General features: G+C 36.0%; 1 protein-coding gene across 10 annotated transcripts in view; it reads left to right on the plus strand.

Moving 5' to 3' along the window:
* PMS1 (PMS1 homolog 1, mismatch repair system component) overlaps positions 1–22995 on the plus strand; it is a 96013-nt gene that overhangs the window by 4092 nt on the left and 68926 nt on the right. For 7 of the 10 annotated variants that reach the window (XR_004028061.1, XR_004028060.1, XM_003253844.3 and 4 more), the window contains 3 exons: positions 3642–3793; positions 7575–7757; positions 17695–17797. Coding sequence is in view for 7 of the 10 variants with exons in the window: in XM_003253844.3 (XP_003253892.2) it covers positions 3662–3793; positions 7575–7757; positions 17695–17797 (418 nt within the window). In the remaining 3 variants the exon portion in view is untranslated. Of the gene's footprint in view, positions 1–3641; positions 3794–7574; positions 7758–17694; positions 17918–18029; positions 19207–22995 lie in introns of those variants that run through there. The other 3 variants (XM_030804273.1, XM_030804272.1, XM_012500352.2) reach the window with 3 other exon arrangements.

Below are 22995 nucleotides of genomic sequence, written 5' to 3' on the forward strand. Positions count from 1 at the left end.
GTCAGTCTAGGTTTATACCCCAAAGTTTTGTTGATCAGTGTTTTTCTTAGATCCTTGGGATTTCCTAGCTGAGGTAAAAGACTTCTTGAACCTAAGCCTAATGTGTGAGCCCCTTTGGGGTAGGGGTTAGAGATGGGGGGGATTGTTCACTTAGGGGTTTAGAGGAGCTCAGTTTAGTCCCATTACCCTGGGATGTTTTTAGCATTTATATGCCAAACACTGTAATACATTATTTATATATACTACTTTATTTACTTCTCACCACAATCGTATGATATCATTATTAGATCCATTTTATAGATTAGGTGATTGCATTTTAGAGAGTTTAATTTCCTCAGTGTTACATACCTGTTAGTGTAAGAGCTAGGATAAAACCAAAGTAGGATGATTTCAGAGCCTACCATTTTAACCACTGCTCTATCCAGCACTGTTCAATGGAACGATAAGCCACATACATCATTTTAAATTTTCTAGTAGTCACATTAAACAGATTTTTTAAAAGGTTAGTTTTAATAATATATTTTATGTAATCTAATGTATCCAAATAGGATACAATCATTTCATCCTATAATCAATGTAAAAAATTGATATGATTTTTATTAATGCTGAGTTCGAAATTGAGTGTGTATTAGCACATCTCAATTTGGACTACCCACGTTTCTAGTGCTCTAGTGTTCAGTAAGCTACATGTGACTAATGGCTACCATATTGGACAGTGCAGATCTGTCCCTTAGATCGAGGTAATTCTGAAGCTTTGGAAGAGTGCAGAGGTGCCTTTTGCTTGGGACAGCACTAATTTGTGTGAATGTTAGGATGATGGAGTAGCCTGTAGTCCACTGTTTCGCTGCTTGATTGGGACAGGAAAGCCTCCCAGCTGTTGAGAACAACAAAAACAACTATTGAGAGGTAGTTGTTCACAGCTACTCTCCTGAGAACTGGGTACCCCAAAACTAAATCAAATATATAGATTAGAGGGTAGTTAGTATTTAAAAAGAATTCCCAGCATTCCTTTACATAATGATCTCTCATTATAACACTCTACATTTTATAAGGCCTTATCATTTGTAGAACACCACTTTATATATACTTCCTTATTTGATTCCTCACAGTAAACCAGTGAGGTATTAGCTCCATCTTTATAGATGATGAATTGATTTATGGAGGGATTTGAGTGATTTGCTCCATTTTTATAGATGACAAATTGATTTATGGAGGGATTTCAGTGATTTGCTGAGTTTCTGTGTAATAAAGGTGAACCCCCAATACCTGTTTTATAGGCTCTGGTCTGTTACATTTTTTTTCATTATGCCAATCACCTTTGCCTTGTATATAGCAAAATATACTGTATTTATGAACTGTGATCAGTTAACACTCTCGGAACCCAATATGTCGGCCTCTTCCCATAAGTGCATTCCTTAAACTCCTGTGTAATTGTTGTAGTGCCTATACTCCATTTCCTACTCAATTACCGAGTCTTTCTTTACATGTCTTTGTCTTATGCTGCCTGAGAAATAATCCTAAACTGACGACTTTTTGTTGTGTTTGTTTTTGGTGTTGCTATTTTATTTGCACCTAGATTGCATAGGATTACATCATCACAGGAGCATGTAACTGGTCATGGGAAATAAAGTGCCTTGAGTCCACCCCCAGCCCCCATTTTTTTTGTCCAATAAAATCTTGATTCTGCAGAGGAATTGCATGTTGTCAGGCTTGTGCTTATTTTCCTGTAATCTTTTCTGAAATTAGGCAGTAAGATGCAAAAAGCACCCCCCTCCTTGCATGCTTTACAGATGGAATTTCCATAGGATGTTTTTGGATTTTTCGTTTGTTTGAACAAAGGATTTCCAGTTACCAACAGAGATTTTGAATCTGCAGGTTGGATCTATAAAGGACCTCAAATGCCAACTTAGAGATTTGAGCTTTATATTATTGGCTTTGAGGAGCCACATGATTAAAATAATGTTGTAGGCAGAATAATATAGAGGATAGTTATCTGACATGTCTGGTATGAGACTAGCTCAGATTAACGGTAATCCTAACTCTAAAGGAGCTCAGTGATTGAAAAAGGCATTATAACTCATCAGAATGTATGGATGACTAATGATGTTTAAATGAGACTGTTGGTAAGGCACATAACTGATTGTCATTATCCGCTTCCCAAAGTTATATTATCACTTGGTCATTCTCAGCCATCATTACACTCATTATGGCACAATTGTTCTTATCATTATTCAGTTATTAACATAGCATTTGTTTTTAAGAAATCTTTTTAGGACATGCATGTCTTGATTCCAGTATCTGTGAGCTTTCAGTGATCTACTGTAATGAGTTTGGACCAAGATGTAGTTGGCACAGACATTTAAGGAAATAGATTTGAAATAAAAATCTCAAGTGAAAAGTACCTGGGCCCAGTTACTTACTCAGCTTTCAGCCTCTTAAATGTCCATAATAATAAGTATGTTTTATACATAGTACCTACTTTCTATGGTTTAGAGGTTTAAATGCAATCCCATATGTAAAGAGTTTGGCATACTATATATTTAATGTAGTAGTTGCTGTTCTTATTGTAATCATCATTTTAATAAATGGCAATATAGACTGGGTGACCAAAAGTGAAGAGTCATTGAGGCTAATTGGGAAATAATATTGGGAACTAAATGTGAGAAATACTGAGAAAAGAATTGATAGGATTTAGGAGTTGATCAGATTTGAGTCAGGGTGAATGGATTATTCTTGTAGGAAAGTTGTGGGTTTAGGGTAGAGATTGGTTAATTATACCCGGAGTTTGAGCTAGTGATTATTTCAGCAGGCAGTTGGAAATACAGAGTTCGAGTTTGCAAGAAAAGTCAGAATATAATTAGTCACACAAAATCCTGGAAGAAATTAGAAAAAAAGCAATTTCTTCCTCTAACATTGTTGTGGACCTTTTTTTTTTTTTTAGGTGCTTGTGGCAGAATATTGCGGATTTTTTGAACCCATTTTTGGTTATTTTTATTCATAGGCATTTATATGTATTCATATATTAGGTATCAATAGAGGAATTGTTGAAGGACTTGCCTTAGCTCTGCCTCTTAATAACTGGATGACCTTGGACAAGTTTTCTAATTTCTTTATGCCTCAGTAGTTTTATAAAATTGAGGTGATAATGGCACCTATTTTCATAGGGTAATAGTAAGAAATAGAAGACTTATGGCTGGGCGTGGTGGCTCACGCCTGTAATTCCAGTACTTTGGGAGGCCAAGGCAGGCGGATCAGTTGGGGTCAGGAGTTTGAGACCAGCCTGACCAACACGACAAAACCCCGTCTCTACTAAAAATGTAAAAATCAGCCAGGTGTCCTGGCGGGCACCTGTAATCCCAGCTACTCTGGAGGCTGGGGCAGGGGTGCCTGAACCTGGGAGGCAGAGGTTGCAGTGAGTGGAGATCACGCCACTGCACTCCAGCCTGGGTGACAGTGAGATTTCATCTCAAAAAAAAAGAAAAAGAAGAAATAGAAGACTTAATATTGTATGTGCTAACAGTTGAGCATAGCATACAGTAAGTCTCAATGAAGATGATCTATTATCATCTGTCATTATTACCATTTGCCCTGTTGGTCAGGAATGTTTAGCAATTCTTACAAGTTGCGTTTTTGTCTTCTAGCTGCTCTGTTAAAAGCAAAAATGAAACAATTGCCTGCGGCAACAGTTCGACTCCTTTCAAGTTCTCAGATCATCACTTCGGTGGTCAGTGTTGTAAAAGAGCTTATTGAAAACTCCTTGGATGCTGGTGCCACAAGCATAGATGTTAAACTGGTGAGTGTCCTTGAGAACCCAAATACCTTTAAGACAAAAGGGGTTAGACACATGTTTTCTCCTTAAACTGTTACCTTTATTTTATTTCTTTACACCAGTAAGTTATTCTTAGGACACTGGACTCTTTGTCTTAAGAGTAAATCCTTAAAAATAAATTTTAATTTAAATTAACATTATAGTAACACTAAAGGAAATATAAAAGAAAACATGTTCTTTAGGTCTCCATCACCTAAGACATCTCATGTTTGTATTTTCTACAAAGATTGGTTATTCATATTTCCTTGTTTTAGATATTTCCTTTTGCATTTTATTTTTTCCATCTAATCTAATTTCAAACCATTTCCCTTGTTACTTTTTTCACATTTTAAAACTTAAGTGCTGTATATTAAATCATTTGAGTAAATATGGCCTATATCACTCATTGTGATTTATTGCAATTAGTTTCCATGACTAGTTCCTCTGTTCTAAATTGCTAACACATAGAGATATGGTCTATTTTATTCATTTTTGTGTCCTCTGTACTTGGCTAGTACCTAGTACATACTAGGAAGGTAAATAAATCTGATTGAATGTAAGAATACATTTTTTAAAATCTCCTAATTATCAGATATTTATGCTATTTCTGGTGTTACAGAACTAGAAACAATGCTGATAGAAATATATTTGTAGGAAAGGGAACTTTTTCTTATCTACCAGAAAGATTCTATGAGATAGACATATATATATATAAAATAAAATCCCTTCTTATAAATCACTTCTCATAAAACACTGTGAATTAACTACTACTATACCCATTTTATTTTTTATTTATTTATTTTATTTTTTTTTTTTTTGAGATGGAGTCTCGCTTTTTCGCCCAGGCTGGAGTGCAATGGTGCAATCTCGGCTTAATGCACTCTCCCTCCCTGGTTCATGCAATTCTCCTGCCCCAGCCTCCTGAGTAGCTGGGGTTACAGGCACGTGCTACCACGCCTGGCAGATTTTTGTATTTTTAGTAGAGATGGGGTTTCGCCATGTCGGCCAGTCTGGTCTTGAACTCCTGACCTCAGGTGATCCGCCCACCTCGGCCTCCCAAAGTGTTGGGATTTCAGGCGTGAGCCACTCACGCCCGGCCATACTATACCCATTTTACAGATAATGTTCTGAGAAGTTTCCCAGAGTCTCATAATTAGTAGTGGAGCTAAGACTAGAATCCAGGTCTTTCTGACTCTTAAAACCCATTCTTGATCTTCTCTCTGTGCCAGTGGTTCTCGTGATGTTTGGGTGCATCAGAATAACTTAGGATGTTTGTTAAAACCGTTACTGGATCTTACTCATACAACTTCATAGTCTAGATGGGGCCTGAGAATTTGCATTTCTAGTAAATTTCTAATTGATGCTGATGCTGGTGGATTATGGAACACACTTTGAGAACCATTCTTCTATATCAAATCTCTGTTCTGTTTTGAATACACTCTAAGCTTTATAAACGAGAAAACAAGCGTATTAAATTAAACCCATAGAAAGACAATTTGTTTTTCTTAGGCATTTCATATAGTCAGTTCAGTCTGATTAGAGTATAATTGATAATAATTAAACAGGATTAGATAGTTATATCTGACAGACTTCACTTAAGAATCTTTGGCAGGCAAACATCTTTTTCTTAAACATTTCTGGAAGAAAAACTGGTTTTTAAAACAGTGTTACAAAGCCAACAGAAGTCCTGTATAAACTAAGTTAAATATTTTAATCTGGCTGTAAATTTTAGTCTCTTGACATTTACCAGTATTTGCTTTGTAGAATTTTAAGATATACACCTTAAATGTGTGGCTGTACATAATAAGACCTGTTTCATTATGGTTTTATGCTATAACAGCTATCCTGACTAGATATGCTTTCATAATTAATTAAATGTGATGGTACTATTTTAAACATTTAAACAAATCATTGTGTTCTTATTACGGGGTTTCGAGACCATGTTGCCCAGGCTGGTCTCAAGCTGCTGACCTCCAGTGATCCACCCATCTCAGCCTCCTAAATTGCTGGGAGTACAGGCGTGAGCCACCATACTTGGCCTGATTTTTCTTTAAAATGAAGAAGACAGACTGTTCCCAGAATGTAAACTTAACTTTATTCATTTATGTATTTATTTTGAGACAGTCTCATTCTGTTGCCCAGGCTGAAGTGCAGTGGTGCGATCTCAGCTCACCGCAACCTCCGTCTCCCGGTCTGAAGTGATTCTCCTGCCTCAACCTCCCAAGTAGCTGGGATTACAGATGTGTGCCACCATGCCCAGCTAATTTTTTGTATTTTTAGTAGAGACCGAGGTTTCACCATGGTGACCAGGCTGGTCTCGAACTCCTGACCTTGAATGATCTGCCTGCCTTGACCTCCCAAAGTGCTGCAATTACTTGCATGAGCCACTGTGCCCAGCCAAACTGAATTTTAGATTGAGAGAGGTGTGAGGAACAAAATCTTAGGCATCTCTCTCCAATGTTTTGTGTATCTAATTTATCTAAAAATTGCTGACATATACAGTATTATATCATTTTAGGTTATTAAAAAGACGTGATTTTATTTTAAATACCAGAGTCAGTATAATTATAGAAAGATTTTTTTTTTCCCCCTTTGTAACTTGCGTCTATGGTCATACACGTAAGACTTTGTGGAGTAAAGTCAGACTTATTTATTATGGAAGTTGGCTACCAAATTTAGAATATGGTGTTAATAGAAAGTATGATCACTATGGGAATTTAAATTTTGTTTTTGTTATATATGCATATTTTTAGTATAAGAATATAAAACTAAGCTACTAAGCTATGGATTGAGATTTCGAAAAAATTTCCATCTGATATGATGGCTCACACCTGTAATTCCAGTACTTCGGGAAGCTGAGGCAGGAGGATCGCTTGGAGCCAGGAGTTTGATATCAGCCTGGACAACAAAGTGAGACCCCACCCGTACAAAAAATAAAAATAATTAGGCACTGTGGTGTGCACCTATAGTCCCAGCACCTCAAGAGGCTGAGGTAGGAGGATCACAAGCCCAGGCATTCAAGGCTACAGTGAGCTATGATCATGTCACTGTACTGTATGTAGCCTGAGTGACAAAGTATCTAAAAAAAAATCTTGATTTTTTTCAAATTAAAAACTCACTGTGGTTGCCAAATTAGATGTGTTTTCTCAGCAGTTTCCTGTTAGATGGCTGTTTGCAGAAAAAGATTTAGAAAGTTATAATGTAGTAAACATATAGATTTTTATGTGTACAGTAAGGGAGAAAGTATTAAATATCAGATTGATTCCTGCCATAGAAAAGCAAAATAAGGAAACAAAAAACAAAATAAATGAATAAAAATCAGGTTGAATAATGATACTTGCTAGGTTCTTCCTGACTAGAACATATGTTACTTTGTCGCTGATGGAGTTCTTTTTGATTTTGTTTTGTTTGGAGGCCATACATACCACAGGTGTATGTAATTCAGAAGAATTTTTTTAGTCAAATTTAAACATAAATTGTTGTTTATGGTAAATACCCATGATAATGAAACAGTGAAAAGAAACCTTAAAGATCAGCCCAACCTCCTTATTCAGCAGTTGAATCTGTGTCCAGAGAAAACAAGGGAGTTGCCCATTGCACCATAACTAGAAATTAGTAGAGCTAAAGAATTTAAACTCTTATATCCATAATGCTATGCTTCCATAAAAGTAAATAAATGTCAAAATCCTTTCACTTGTGTTTCTTTCTAAGTGTGATAACAGTTTAATATTTTTACATATTAAAAGTGTTTTTTGACATTTTATAGGAGAACTATGGATTTGATAAAATTGAGGTGCGAGATAACGGGGAGGGTATCAAGGCTATTGATGCACCTGTAATGGCAATGAAGTACTACACCTCAAAAATAAATAGTCATGAAGATCTTGAAAATTTGACAACTTACGGTTTTCGTGGAGAAGCCTTGGGGTCAATTTGTTGTGTAGCTGAGGTAAGGTAATTATATTTGTTATTTTAGTGGTTTCATATTCACTGAACATTACAGTTAAAACTAACCCAGTATTTGGCGAAGTATGGTTTTAATTATTTTTATTATGGTAAAATATACATAACATAAGCCGGGCGAGGTGGCTCACACCTGTAATCCCAGCCAAGGGAGGCCAAGGCAGGTGGATCACCTGAGGTCAGGAGTTCGAGACTAGCCTGGCCAACATGGTGAAACCCCGTCTCTACTAAAAATACAAAATTAGCTGGGTGTGGTGGCTCACATCTGTAGTCCCAGCTACTTAAGAGGCTGAGGCAGGAGAATTGCTTGAACCCGGGAGACAGAGGCTGCAGTGACCCGAGATCATGCCACTGCACTCCCACCTGGGCAAGATAGAGCGAGATTCTGTCTCAAAAAAAAATATATATACATAACATAAAATTTATCATTTTAACTATTTTTAAATGTACAATTCAGTGGCAGTGGCATTAGCTACAGTCACATTGTTGTGCATCTGTAACCATTATTCATCTCCACAACCTTTTCATTATTTCAAACTCTGTACCCATTAAACAATAATGCCCTTTCCCCCATCCCCTAGTACTCAACTGTTCTACTTTCTGTCTCTATGAATTAGACTATTCTAGGTATCACATATAAGTGGACTCATGAAATATTTGTTCTTTTGTATCTGGCCTATTTCTCTTATAATGTCTTCAGGGTTCATCCGTGTTGTAACATGCATCAGAATTTCCTTCCTTTTTAAGGCTGAATAATATTCCATCATGTGTATATACCACATTTTGTTTATCTGTTCATTCATCGGTGGACACCTGGGTTACTTTCACCCACCTTTGGGCTATCGTGAATAATGTTTCTGTGAACATTGGTGTACAAATATCTGTTTGAGTCCCTGCTTTTACTTCTTTGGGGTATATTTCCAGAAGTAGACTTGCTATGTCATATCATAATTCTGTGTTTAATTTTTTGAGGAACAGCAAAGTGTGTTTTGCATTTAAAAATGGTATTAAGAAAATTAAGCGGATATTTAACTATAGCACTTCTCAGAGCCTTTACTACATTCAAGCACATTGTAAATCTCTAAGGTTGGTGGTTTATATAGGTACTTTTTCCTATACCTACTTGACCATGAAATTCTTTTATTAAGAAAGCATATCATTTTTGTTTGTTCGTTTGCTTGTTCTGTGGGCTACACTTTGGAAATACCACTCTAATCAGTACAGTTAGTGAGATTATGCTCTAGAGATGTGAATTGACTTGGTCTAAACCCTAACTAGTTAGGGCAGATTGGATCTAAGAACTTTACCCTTCTGACTATGGGTTAGGTGCTCAGTGTCTATGAACTCCTGAGTTCAGTGCTTGGCACACTCAATTGCATAGTACCAATTATACTGCACTGCCTCTGCCCCAGATCTTGTAACTAGTTTGTGGCAAAGCCCATCTGGAACCTTGATCTCTTCTTTTCTGTTATCTCAGTTGTGTTTGATCACGTGACTCTGTACTACTTTTTTGGTACTATACTATTACCCTGTGGATGTTGGGCTCTTATTGTGTGACAGTATCTATGTGCCTGGTGACAGGGTGATTGTGAGGGTCTCTTGAGCTATTGAAATTTGCCCAGTAGCCATGTAATCCTTCATTTGTGCTTAGGCTGGCAGACCCTATTTAGGCAAGAATGTTCCAGTACGGTAAAATGATAGGACTTCATACCTGTTGTTCTGGAAAAGTGGCACAGACATGAGATATTGTTGCTGTCTCCCCTTCTGGTCTTTGGACATCTGTTTAGTAGTCCAGTCTTCCCAAGAGTAATGATATATTCTCTAGGTTCATTGTGGTCTTCCCTCAGCCCTTTTGTTTTTGAAGTGCTGGCATAGGGTAGTGTAGGTTTTCTCCATTTTTTGTGGTTAGGATTCCAGCTCAGTACAGATGCTCCTTATGAGGGGATTACATTCCTCATTAAACCTTTGTAAGTTGAAAATATCGTAAATCGAAAATGCATTTAATATGCTTAACTTGCTGAGCATTACAGCTTAGCCTAACCTACTTTAAACATGCTCAGAACACTTACATTGGTCTACAGTTGGCAAAATTATCTGGCAACATAGTACACTGGAGAGGATCTGTTGTTTATCCTCATTGTCACATGGCTGACTGGGAGCTGTGGCTCACTGCCTCAGCATTGCTAGCTTATCCACTGCTTTCTACTGAATGCGTATCACTTCCGCGCCACTGTAAAGTCAAAAAATCCTAAGCACCATTGTTAAATTGGTGACCGTCTGGGTTCAGTTTTTTACTTTTGGGCTTTTCTGGCTGTGTAACATGATGTCTTAAGTAGACCAGAGAAATTACAAAGGAGATGAAGTTTAAGTAGGAGATTTTGCTGTTGGAGCATAGAGGACTAGGGGCCCTTGCTTATTAGAATCCAGATGTTTAGACATCATTAAAGGGAAATTGTTACCTGTACTCTTAAAACCGCTGTCCAAAATCTAGCACACTGTGTACTTCTCTATTTTCCTCAGCACTTGCTTTATTTGGAGTTCACAGAGCCTTCAAATAGATTTTGGGGAAGAGGGACTAGAGGGTTCAATTGGGCATTGTCCATTTTTCTCCCCAAGACTATAAATGGGAATCCACAACCCTGGATCTTGTACAGAGTTTGTCTTTAAAATTGCATGAGGTTTGCATCAGGGAACCTCTGAATCTGCCAGTACTGTTTAGCTGTCAGTGACTACTTTAGAAGTCATATTTTTTTTCTCTTTTAGAGCATAAGTATTTGATTTTTTTTTTTTTTTTTTTTTTTTTTTTTTTTTTTAGCTGTTGTTCAAACCTGACAGACAGGCATTAAGCTTTATTTGGTAGATTATTGTCAAAAAAGATAATTTGGCATTTCTGTATTTTCTGCAAGATATATATGTAACCCTTCAGAGCTGAAATTAGTCATAATTAGCTTTGCCTACTAGGTGGCAGCACTATACTTGGTTTTTAGAAATAGGTTTTACATGAGCTGTATGATTTATTCAAATCTTCACTGTAGTTCTGAGTTTAGATGGCAGTTTTGTAAGTCTTTGTCTATTGGTCACTTTCTATCTTGTTTCCTTATTTGATTACTTAAACCCACTTGATAGGCAAGTTTATCATTTTGTCTTTGTTTTATTTTGAGGCGCTCAAGTGGCCTTGAGTATAAATAAAATAATTTTGCTCATCAGAATTACAAAAGAATTGTCAAAGTATCACAATAGTGGAAAAATATAAAGTTTTTTAAAAAATGTTTGCAATGCCAAGCATTTATCTTAGAAAATATTAACAGTATTTGATGGAGTTTCCTTTCTTACAAGTCTGGGAAAACCACATATAGATGTGTGTGTGTATGCATGCACATACACACCTACACTAACAACACAATGAATTTTTACATATGTATACTCCTGATCAAGATTTAGACCATTATCAGAACCCCAGAAGGTTCCCTCATACCCAATCCCAGTCAGTACTTCTCAGAGGTAACTGCTATTCAGACCTCTGTCAACACAGATTAGTTCTTTATGTTCTTGAACTTGATATAAATGAAATCATATGGTGTGTAGTATTTTGGCACAGAGTTTTTGATGATGATTTAGGTTTGATTGTACCTGAAAACTAAAGGAAATACAGAGCTAGCTGGAAGGAACTTTTATAGTAGTAGGGGACCCTAGTACACCATCTAGATCCCCCACTTCAGGACTGAGCAGTCAGCCCCCAGCTGCCAAGAGTGTTGGTGACTCACCCCTGAGTCTCCATCTGGAGCTTGCCCTTACTGCAGCTGAAGACAGCTGCCTTACCCAAGTCATGCAGAGCAACCTGCATCCAATGAATCCAGTGACTGGTTGAGGGGTTATAAACGTCCCAGTTCAGGACAACATTGCCCTATGCCCACTGGTGATCATCCCAGAGAACCCCCCAATAGACTGCCTGCTCACTAATCTCCATCTCAGAATGAGCTTCATGGATTAGCCAGCCTACAATGTAGGTCTTCTGTGCTTCAGTCTCTTCATAGTACTGATGAGGAAACTGAGGTCTTTTGAAGCCAAATGCCAAGTCTTCTTACCTCAACTTCAAAACACTGTCTCTAATACTCAAGTAATGTTCATTGTCTACTGCACGCAGGGTACTGCGCTAGGTAGTTGATTTCAGAGGAATTGTACACAGTGAAATGTGAAATTTGTAACCTATTCAGGTATACATAGTGTGTTCAAGGCAAAGCCCGGAATTCAGTCCTAATTTCATGCCTTTCAGTAACGTATTTTCCATGGTAGGTTATATTACCTCTTTACTAGCATGATTAGAAATGTATTTATAAAGTTTAAAAATACCTCCATATTAAATATTAAATTATTTACAAATATACCCAGGCCTGCAGTGCTAAGTTCAATAGATAAGTTGTTAGGAGTAGGCGAGTTGAAACTTATATGGGAGGACTGTGAATAGTATTTGAGAAAAACAGGAAGTAATGTATGTTTGTTGAAGTCAGTTACATTTAAAAATAAATATGTTTATTTTTTTATTTTTATTTTTTATTATTTTTTTTTATTATACTTTAGGTTTTAGGGTACATGTGCACAATGTGCAGGTTTGTTACATATGTATCCGTGTCATGTTGATTTCCTGCACCCATTAACTCGTCATTTAGCATTAGGTATATCTCCTAATGCTGTCCCTCCCCCCTCCCCCCACCCCACAACAAGAAATAAGACTTAATGGGTGCATTTTGGGAGAAAGGAGTTCACTTTTTAAACTTAATGAATGTTCCTTAGCACTCAGAAAGAATTGAGGTTTCATATATAGAAAAAATATATTTTCAAGACTGGCTTATTTTGAAACTTTTTAGATGAAAATTACAGTGAATGCAATAAAAATTAGTAATTTGGTTATTTTATCTACCAAACTAACTGATGCATATAATTTTAAAGTCATAGAGTTGTAAACCACCCTAGGCTCAGTGGATTGATACGTAATTGGGCACACTATTAAACAGCCATCACCTATAACTCTAGTTGTTGACATTACTTTCGGTTTATTTAAAAAATGTTATTAAGAAGAAAAATTCAGTTAGACTTTCAGCAAAATTGCCTGGAGAAATCTAAAATACATCCAATTCTGTGTTCTTTATTTATATACTTGAATGGTCAGTTTTCCTAATTTGTCAATTATAAAATAACTTCCAACCTTAAACAGTCCAAAGAAGTAAAGCATTATTTTTGTTTTGTTTTGTTTTATAATTTTTATAATTTTTTGTAGAGATAGGGTCTCACTCTCTTGTTCAGGCTGGGCTCAAAATCCTGGCCTCAAGCAATCTTCCTGCCTCAGCCACCCAAATTGCTGGCAGGCAGGAGCCACTGTGCCCTGCAGGCATTCTTTTTATATCTACAGAGTAAACTATTGGTATTTTAAAATGGAATTACTGCTTTCATGATCTGTGATGAGTATATCAGCAACTGACACAAATTTACTGGTAATGGTTTTCTTTAAAATCATAACAGCAAGCATAACTTCTTGAGATTTATTGTTTGTAGAGCAATAATTTTGAGAAATTTGTCATCTTCAATGTTTAATTACTAGTACCAATTACTAAGCACAGTAACTGGGTTGAAATAGAGAGAGTGAAAATCCTGTCTTGACCGTCTCATAAAAATTTTTATAAAGATTGTATATATTATTCCTATCACATAATAAAAAACACATAAAATATTTTTCTTTTTAGGTTGATATTTTATATGTGTTATCAAAGAAATGTTTAAGAAACTAACAACATTTTTGAACTGGATTTTACATGGAGGCTGGTTTTAGAAATACCGAACAGTTTATTTTATTTTATTTCATTTTTTTTCTGAAAGAACAAATTTTGAAGTAGGAGTCAGAAGCCTAATTCTAAATCCTGAGTGTTTGAATAAGAGACTTGGCCAAAGGCCAAAGTCAGATTAAGTTTTCTGAGAATTTTTTTTGTTTTGTTTTCATTTATCAAGTGAGGGTCAAATGCAATAATACATCTTACAGTGTCTTGAATATTGTGTACATACAGTTGCAAGTTATTTCTGTTTTGGACTTGTATGTGAAAAGTAGTATGCATCTGGATAAGATCATTAGACTTGCTTATTCCCCTCTGCAAACAGTATTTCACCTCCGCATTCACTGTATGCTATTCCACATTTTGGGGAAATCCTTTCTAAAATGTAATAGCCATTCATAGGTAAATTCCTAATTCTCACCAAATGTCTTCATTCTGTAGTGTTAGTTCATTTTTTTCTCTCGTTTTTCCCTCAGAAGAATAAATGTCATCCTCTGCATAACATTTACATTTAGTGATTCATTCATCCACCATTTAAATGGTTACAATGTACTGAATATTATTCTCACCTTATCAAGCTCATTATGCAGTTGACCCTTGAACATCACCCAGTTGAGGTGCAGACCTCCCAACCCCACCACTTCGCTATGCAGTCAGAAATTCACATGTAACTTTTGACTCCTTTAAAACTTAACTGCTGTTGACGGGCCTCCTGTTGACTGGAAGATAACATATTTTGTATGTTGCATGTATTATATACTGTATTCTTACAATAAAGTAAACTAGTGAAAAGCATGTTATTAAGAAAATTATGAGAAAATAAATATGTTTGCTATTCATTAAGTGGAAGCTGTTCATTAAGTGTTCATGTTGAGTAGGCTAAGGAAAGGGTAGAAGAGGACAGATTGGTCTTGCTGTCTCTGGTAGCAGAAAATCTGTGTGTTAAGTGGACCTGCACAGTTCAGACTTGTGTTGTGGAAGGGTCAACTGTACATAATTTTGTGATGAGATAATATAGGATCTGTAGGTTTGTTTTTGTATCACCTCACATTAAGCCTCCAGGGCTTAGAGGAGTAGAATGAGAAGCTGAGTCATTTTGTTTTGAAGATGGAAGTTGGGGCTCACTTATTTGTGGGCCCACATACTATAAAAGGGTCAGAGGAAGCCCCTAGTGTGGTTATGATGGTTCTAAGCCAAGGACTCCTGACTCCTTTTCCACAGTGTAGGGTTGTCTCGTATATTTTTTATAGCTGTGATGGAAGAGCTTTAGTCAAAATACATCTGGGAAGTTTTGAAGCAGTTGGAATATTTTACTTCCTAAATGCAGCTTCGTCACAGGTGATGGAACTCTGTTGAAAGGAGAAAAGCCAGGGCCAAGATCTCCCTGTTGCTAGGCTCCCCATAGTGGGTATCTGGGAACAAGTCCTGTAGTCAGAGTACTTTAATTAGTGCACAATACTTGCACAGGCAGGCAGGCATACTCACACGCAGAAAAGAAAACACTTCAGCCATTCAGGCGAAAGTCTGTATTTCACCTGAATCGTAAAGACCCTGCGTTTTCAACTCGTTTTTGTGTCAGTGTTCATCTAAAAGTTAGCCCCCCAAAAACTCAAAAGGCTTTATCATAATTACGTTAAATGAATTTTTGTCAAGAGGATTTTTACCTGAATTATCAGGATATATTCTAAGTTTTTTCTTTACTTTTTATCTAAACATTGAAGAAAAACTATGTTTATCTGAAGTTTAAATGCTTTTATGTAATTTTAATTTTGTAATGATACTGTGATTTCTTGAAACTCAGTAAACTGGACCAGAGAGTCAGTTTTTAATAACTGATAACTAATATAGCCTCCAAGGTCCTCTAAGGACTTGTAAAACTTTTCCTTTTAAAATACTGGTTTTCTTTATTTCTTCTCTTGACACCACTAGATTCACTCTCTGCCACCATTCCTCAATGTCTCTAGTAAGAATCACCAGTAATATTGTGTACTGTTAGAGATACTCCTGATGGTGGAGTTACTGCAGGCTCAAACACTAGCTCCTGCACAGCTAATGATTCTGAACCTGTGCCCGGTCCAAAAAAAAGTTTCCTGCTCTGGACACAGGGTCATATGATGAAGCAAACTTTCGAAATACAATTCCCTTTCCCTCCTCTGTGGAACACACTGTATTTCATAAATTTATGAAGTACACTTATGTGTTTGCTTTATGTTTTACTGTCTTTAGCCATGAATTGCAAAGCATTTCATATCTAAATACGTTTTCATAGTATTCTACAAATTGTAATTTTACAAAATTTAAATGTTGGCAAATAGAGGTTTTTTTTTTTTTTTACTTTAACATAAATGTTACATTATGAGCACTAAGGTCTTATTTTGCTTTTTAGCACTTCAGTTTCTTCGTCTAGACTAGAGTATGTATGTTTAAAGGATGAGCAAATTAGTATCTTGTAAGATACTTTGAAGTGGTTAAAACAAAATCCCATGTAACCTTATAAAGTATTAGCATCACCTTCATCTTATCATCACCCTTCCCTTAAAGATGATCTGTGTAATCATTTATTGAGGACCATCTAGAAGCCACTGGCAGGGTTAGTACTGGAACTCAGAGTTCCAGGGCCGCCTTTGCTCAGTGACACCAACTTTAGGTCAGACGGTGGCTAGTTCTTTGGAGTAGAGAAATAGAATTCAGTTGACCTTAGCATTTTGGAAAAGCAGGTTTAATGTAGAATTGTCTTTAAAGGGATAATTATGGAATAATTAGGCACAGAAAAGAACATCTCTAGCACTTTCTGTCCTCTAAATTACACTGTTTCTGAACCATGGAATGTATTTTGGAAGAAGTAGATCCCTTAAGAGTACTCAGAAGCTCACAACTTTGTTTTAGGTTCTGCTTTTTTGGGGGATAGTATCACAGTAATAGCAGCTTGACATAGCGCCCCTAGTAAGAGTTTCACAGACTTCCATTTTCAGAGAGAATCTAACGTCCTCTGCTGGTACTGTGAGCTGGAGAAGCCGTTTCTTTTTGTTGTTCTGATATTCCCTGCATGCTACCAACATGTTCCACAGAGCTGTAGGCCCTACAGTAAATCTGCTTGGTTAGGGCAGGGTGACAGAACCTTCAAATATAGACCCATCTGGATTCAGATGAGTTCCAGCAGTGGAGTTGGATTCTTATGGTGTCTAAATTATATAGATTTGCTTTAGAATATTCAGCTCTTCGTATAAAGATGGCCAAAAAAGATTGCTTCCAGTTTTGGGTCATCATTGGCTCACCAGACGTGTGAGGAGGCTACCTTCTTCCTAATGCTTTCCTTGCCAGCATTCCCACTCCCCACTTTTTTTGTTGGGTTTTTTTTTTTTCTGATAATGGCATATTTTACTATTGTTGTACTTTCATACCTACCTCATGGGGTAAGTAAATAGCTGAGGACGAAGCAAGCTCAAAAGAGGGCAGACACTTTAAAATTTATATTTCTATGACTAACATCTGAGGAAATATTTTCATGCTGAATGAAATGTCTTCTTGACTTATGCTTACATGTTTTAAAGATTTTTTTAATTAATAAAAAATGTATGCTTAATGAGTTTAAAGCTCAGTTTTTAGAAAAAATATCTGTAAATATATATATAATTTTTTTGGACCATAAACTTGAAATACAGAAGTTCAGTTTTACACATAATAAAGAAGGGGGAGGGAATGATCACTTTACCAAAGAACTATTCATTTACCAACAAATTTATGGAAATAGTCTGTTAAAAAGCAAGTTCCCTTAATACAGTTGAGGTACCTGCTTTTACAGACGTAAGTCATATAATGCATACAATACAAATGGCATTTCAGGTATACTTGTTTGTGTACGAGTGTTTTAATAAAGTGAAATACTCACAACAGTAATTTGCAACGTAAAAAAATACAAGCTGGCCTGTTGCTTATTCGTGTAACTCTAAGGAATATTATAAAAGAACTGGTCACAAATGTTTATTAGGTAAAATACACTATTGAGTAAATATATTATGCAATAATCATTTCAAATCTTTGATAATGAACCCATTGCAATATCTCAAGTGTTAGTGTTTTTAGATGTTTTTTTTCCCCTAGGTTTTAATTACAACAAGAACGGCTGCTGATAATTTTAGCACCCAGTATGTTTTAGATGGCAGTGGCCACATACTTTCTCAGAAACCTTCACATCTTGGTCAAGGTAAGAAAGTAGCTTTGTATACAAACATTCTTTACCTTTTCTGTCTTAATTGTTGGTTTAAAAAAAAAAAAGTTACTCCGTGAATACAAATGTATTGCTTTGGGCTTGGTCCTGATAAAGGCTAGTTAACTTCCAAGTAAACATTCAGCCTTCATTCTAGCCACCAATTTCTTAAATATTTAGAATTGTTCTCAAAAGGAACTGTATTGCTTTGGGCTTGGTTCTGACAAAGGCTAGTTAACTTCCAAGTAAACATACAGCCTTTATTCTAGCCACCAATTTCTTAAATATTTAGAATTGTTCTCAAAAGGAACTGTATGAGAGACTGGACACTTCCATGGACTAGTTACTCCTCTGTAAAAACTAAGAGTATTTATTTTACCAGTGCTGGATTACCAGTGTCATCTTCATATATGAAGAAGATTAATATTTTATTGAAACATATAAAACATAATTGACTCGGTAATAGTGGTAATAAACCATACCATCAAGATATGATTAAATAGATAATTTAAAATCTATTTGTTTATTTATGGAAAACTTCAAACATGCATAAGAAGTTACTGTACTTATCACTCAGTTTCAATAATTTATCAACTCATTGCTAAAGTTCTTTCATGTAATACCCTCACCCATTTCTTCTCTTTCTATATTACTTTGAAGCAAATACATATTGTTTCTACTTGTAATGTAGTTAGTGTTTTATATACTTTTATGTAATATTATTACATTTTAATTGATGTGTTTTTATTTTTTATTTTATTTTATTTTCCTGAGACAGGGTCTCACTCTGTCACACAGGCTGGACTGCAGTGGCATCATCTTGGTTCACTGCAATCTCTGCCTCCCAGGCTCAAGTGATCCTCCCACCTCAGCCTCCTCAGTAGCTGGGACTACAGGTGCATACCACCACACCCGGCTAATTTTTGTATTTTTAGTAGAGACAGGGTTTTGCTGTGTTGCCCAGCTGGTCTCGAACTCCTGAGCCCAAGCGATACACCTGCCTTGGCCTCCCGGAGTGCTGAGATTACAGATGTGAGCCACTACGTTCAGCTGATAAGTGTTTAAATTTCTCTAAAAACTATTTACTTATAAAGGTAAAAAAGATCTCTTTAAGCTTCAGTTTCACATATCTTCTTTAATCTTTTTTTAATAATTTCTAGTAATGGGATGATTAAGAGTATTAAAGCTATTACCTCTTTAGAGTCATGTTCAAAATTATTATTATATCTGAAAAGGGACCTGTGGGTTTTGTTGTTGTTGTTTATCCTTCTGCTTCTCCAATTTGTGTTGTAAATTCATGTTTAATTTTGTGTTCCCTCATTGTAATTTATCAAAGTACATTCTGTATATTTTCTGTGGTTTTTTCTTCAGTTTTAATATTAAATTATTGGATCTTTTTTTTCAAATGACTTCTGTCTTCATTTCATGTATAAAATATAAATTTCTTATATTTTAATACTGGTACCAAATTCTCTCACTCGTTCTCTTATTTTGTAAATCCTTAGCTTAATTACTGATTACTTTTGCCCATTAGGGATTGATATTTTTGTTCCACTTAAAGGAAAGAGTTTATAGAAACTCCTAAGACAGTGCACATTTTTTCCTCATTTATTCAGTTAATGAAAATGAGCTCATCTAACAGCTATTTTATTTGTTGTAGAATAATACAAATATTATATGTTTTAATTAAAAATAATAGATTATAATTCTTTTACTATATATGAAAGGTTAGGACACAGAGAAGGCATTTTTAAAATATGGCTCCTCTCTAGAAATACTCTGACCCCAGTTCTTACGAGTTCAAATTAGGAAACCATTAGGAGATATTTGAGTGGCTATCCAGTAGAGTACTTGGAAGTAATCTAGTCGCCTTATAAAACTTAAAGGAATTTATTTTTGTCTTAGTAGTGACTAGTCTAATCTGGATGGCCGATGGCTTTGCATCACTCATACTTCTCATGCTTTTCTTTATTCATCTCCATGGGAACTATGAAATAACAATCCTTAGATATGGAATCCATCTGATCTTTGCCCTTTTGCTGTTGATTTTCCTTTTCCTGCTGACCTCAGTCTTCTACCTTAAGTAAGTGAGACCAGGTATGCATATTAAGGAATTTCTGTAGTCAACAAATGAACTTTACTTTCTTTAGTATATTTCTTTTATCTCAAGAAACAAGAATAAATACTTAGAAGATCAGTAGTTGCAAAACTACTAATTGCTTTTCATAACTCAATTTTTTCACCTAATTATAGTTGATTGGTTAGGAAAACAGCAGAAAGTTAAAGTCTTAATTTTAAGTTGTTCTAGATGGAGATATTATATATATATATCTACAAACACTTTCGAAAGCCTTTTATATTTATATTGCCTTAGTGCTGATAGGTTTTGAGTGATTGAATCACATACTCACATTTCACCAGCTGTCATTTAGCTTCCATTTAAATATTTTCTGCATAAGATAAAATTACAGTTCAACCATCCTAATTTATACCTGTACATGTAGGGTTCTTGGACTGATTTCTGCTGTGAGGTGAACATCCCTGCTTAGCATTTACTCTTCATGTCATCTGATATAATGATACCTGTGGGTGACATAATTGTAGGTACGGGAACAACTTACGACAAAATTTTATTTAGGCATTGGAAAATTTGTTACCCCTTTAAAAAACATAATTTTTTATTTTTATTATTGTTTTGAGACAGAGTCTCACTTTGCCGCCCAGGCTAGAGTGCAGTGGCGTGATCTTGGCTCAATGCAGCCTCCACCTTCCAGGTTCAAACAGTTCTTGTGCCTTGGCCTCCCAAGTAGCCGGGATTGCAGGTGTGTGTCACCACGCCTGGTGAATTTTTGTATTTTTTTTAGTAGAGACAGGGTTTTGCCATGTTGGCCAGGCTGGTCTCGAGCTCCTGACCTCAAGAAATCTGCCCTCCTCGGCCTCGCAGAGTGCTGGGATTATAGGCGTGAGCCACTGTGCCCAGCCTAAAAAACATATTTTACATTGTTTAAAAATAGTTTACTAGAAATTCCAGCTCTGGTTTTTCTAGGTGTATATTTGTTTTATGGATTAATTCAGCCGTTTAAAATGATTTATGTGTTTAACAGTATGTCACCCTAAGTTGCCCTTACCTTCTGTTCACTTCCATTTTAAAGCATTTTTTTAAACTAAAAAGTAAAATAGAAATCTCTATCTTTTAAATTATTGTACCAAGAACATGGTACATTTTAAATTATTGTACCAAGAACATGGTACAAAGTAAATTATTAGCTTTAGTCCTATCGTTTTCTGTCATCACTTCTATTCCCTTTACCCTAGATAATCAGTATTAAGCTTTCCAAATTGATTTACCCTCCTGGTCAAATTCTTTTAACATCTCCCAGTACTTCTGCCTTAGAAATTTCTCATATATCAAAAGTAGTATTTAAAGGGCTCTGATCATTTTCCTACCCTGTTACTAGAGTTTCAGAACATCATGTTCTTTGTAAATTCCTACTGTGTGTGATTGTGCATGTGTATTAAAAGATCTTTTCATCTTAAGAATGGACCTTTTATTCCTTAAATATTTTAAGAAAACTTTCTGATATATTCAAGCAACCATACCTTTACATTAGGAATATAAGTAGCTGCTGTTATAATAAATGGCATACCATAGGGTCATGTAAAAATATAACAGGGAGCATATTACAACACTGCAGTTTAATTCTGGTGTTTGTAGGATGTGCTAAAGTTAGAGAGCTGAATGATTTTCTTGTAAAACATGATAGTATAATGGGGCCTCCTCCCTATTATTGGCCAGTATTACTTGGTACTTTTAAGGAAGCACATTTCTTATTTTTTTTTTTTTTTTTTTTTTTTTTTTTTGCTTTTTGAGACAGGGTTCATTTGGAATCAGAAAAGACTTTTCCATAAGTATGTTTTATTCAAACATATAATTCTTATTAATCTCAGTTGGCTGGGCACAGTGGCTCACACCTGTAATCTCAGCACTTTGGGAGGCCAAGGCAGGCAGATCTTGAGGTCAGGAGTTCAAGACCAGCCTGGCCAACAAGGTGAAACCCTGTCTCTACTAAAAATACAAAAAATTAGCCAGGCGTGGGGGCGGGCGCCTGTAATCCCACTGAGGCAGGAGAATCGCATGAACCCAGGAGGCAGAGGTTGCAGTGAGCCGAGATTGTGTCGTTGCACTCCAGCCTGGGCAACAAGAGCAAAACTCCATCTCAAAATAATAATAATTCTCATTTTACTTTCAGAGGATATTTTTAGGTGCGGAAGCAATAATTTATCAATATACAGATTAGGTATAATGTGGTCTTAGATACATAACATATATTTAAAAATCAACAGGTATCTCTTTTTACTTTCATATACACATTTATATTTTGCCCTCTTGATTTCGGTTTTCCTTCTGTCTAGAGCTACAGTGTGTGCCATTATGTTTGTCATCTAGGAACTTACTGACTAGTGGGGAACACAGGTGAGTGAATAATGACAAAATGAAGCCACTGACTGCCTACAAAGAGGTTAGCAAGTTTTTCAGAAAAGATGACATTTGAGTTTGAAGATGGTAGGAGTTTGAAGATGATAGGTAAGAAGACATGGAGTGTAACCTTTCGGCAGGAGAAAAATGATGGATACAGATTTTCAAGAGACCATTGCTATCTGCGTAGCAAGGAGGGGAAAAAACATAATTTTAAAAACTTGTAGTCTTTAAACTCATTGAAGACCTGTGTCACAGAGAAGTTTAAATGAACAAAGCTCAAGAGAAACACTACATCTTCCTAAAAAAGAAGTGCCTGGTGGCCATTTGCATCCCTGGGAGCATTAACTGAGTCATAGGTGGATAATGGGGCAAGTCTTCTATAAATAAGGGAGCTTTTATGGTACTAGGAGAAACCAGCTGAACTTTTATAGCCACTTGTGGGCGGACATGGCAGATTAAAATATGGGATCCTCAAACAGAGCTAGTCCAACCCCCACACTGAATCTCAGCAGGACTTTTGTTGAGTAAAAAGTGATTAAGAAAATTGGGACTGAGCTAGAGAAAGAAGAATCTTAAAACCTTGCTAGAGAAAGAGACCTGATTCCATCTTCAAGACATTTGAAACCAAAGACATTTGAACTGGAACTAAAAGATTCAACTCAGATAAACTGGTTAGATTGAAGAGATATATTCTTCACTCTACCTTCTTGGCAGG

This window comes from Nomascus leucogenys, chromosome 22a, assembly GCF_006542625.1.
Source record: "Nomascus leucogenys isolate Asia chromosome 22a, Asia_NLE_v1, whole genome shotgun sequence".
NCBI classification, from domain to species: domain Eukaryota; kingdom Metazoa; phylum Chordata; class Mammalia; order Primates; family Hylobatidae; genus Nomascus; species Nomascus leucogenys.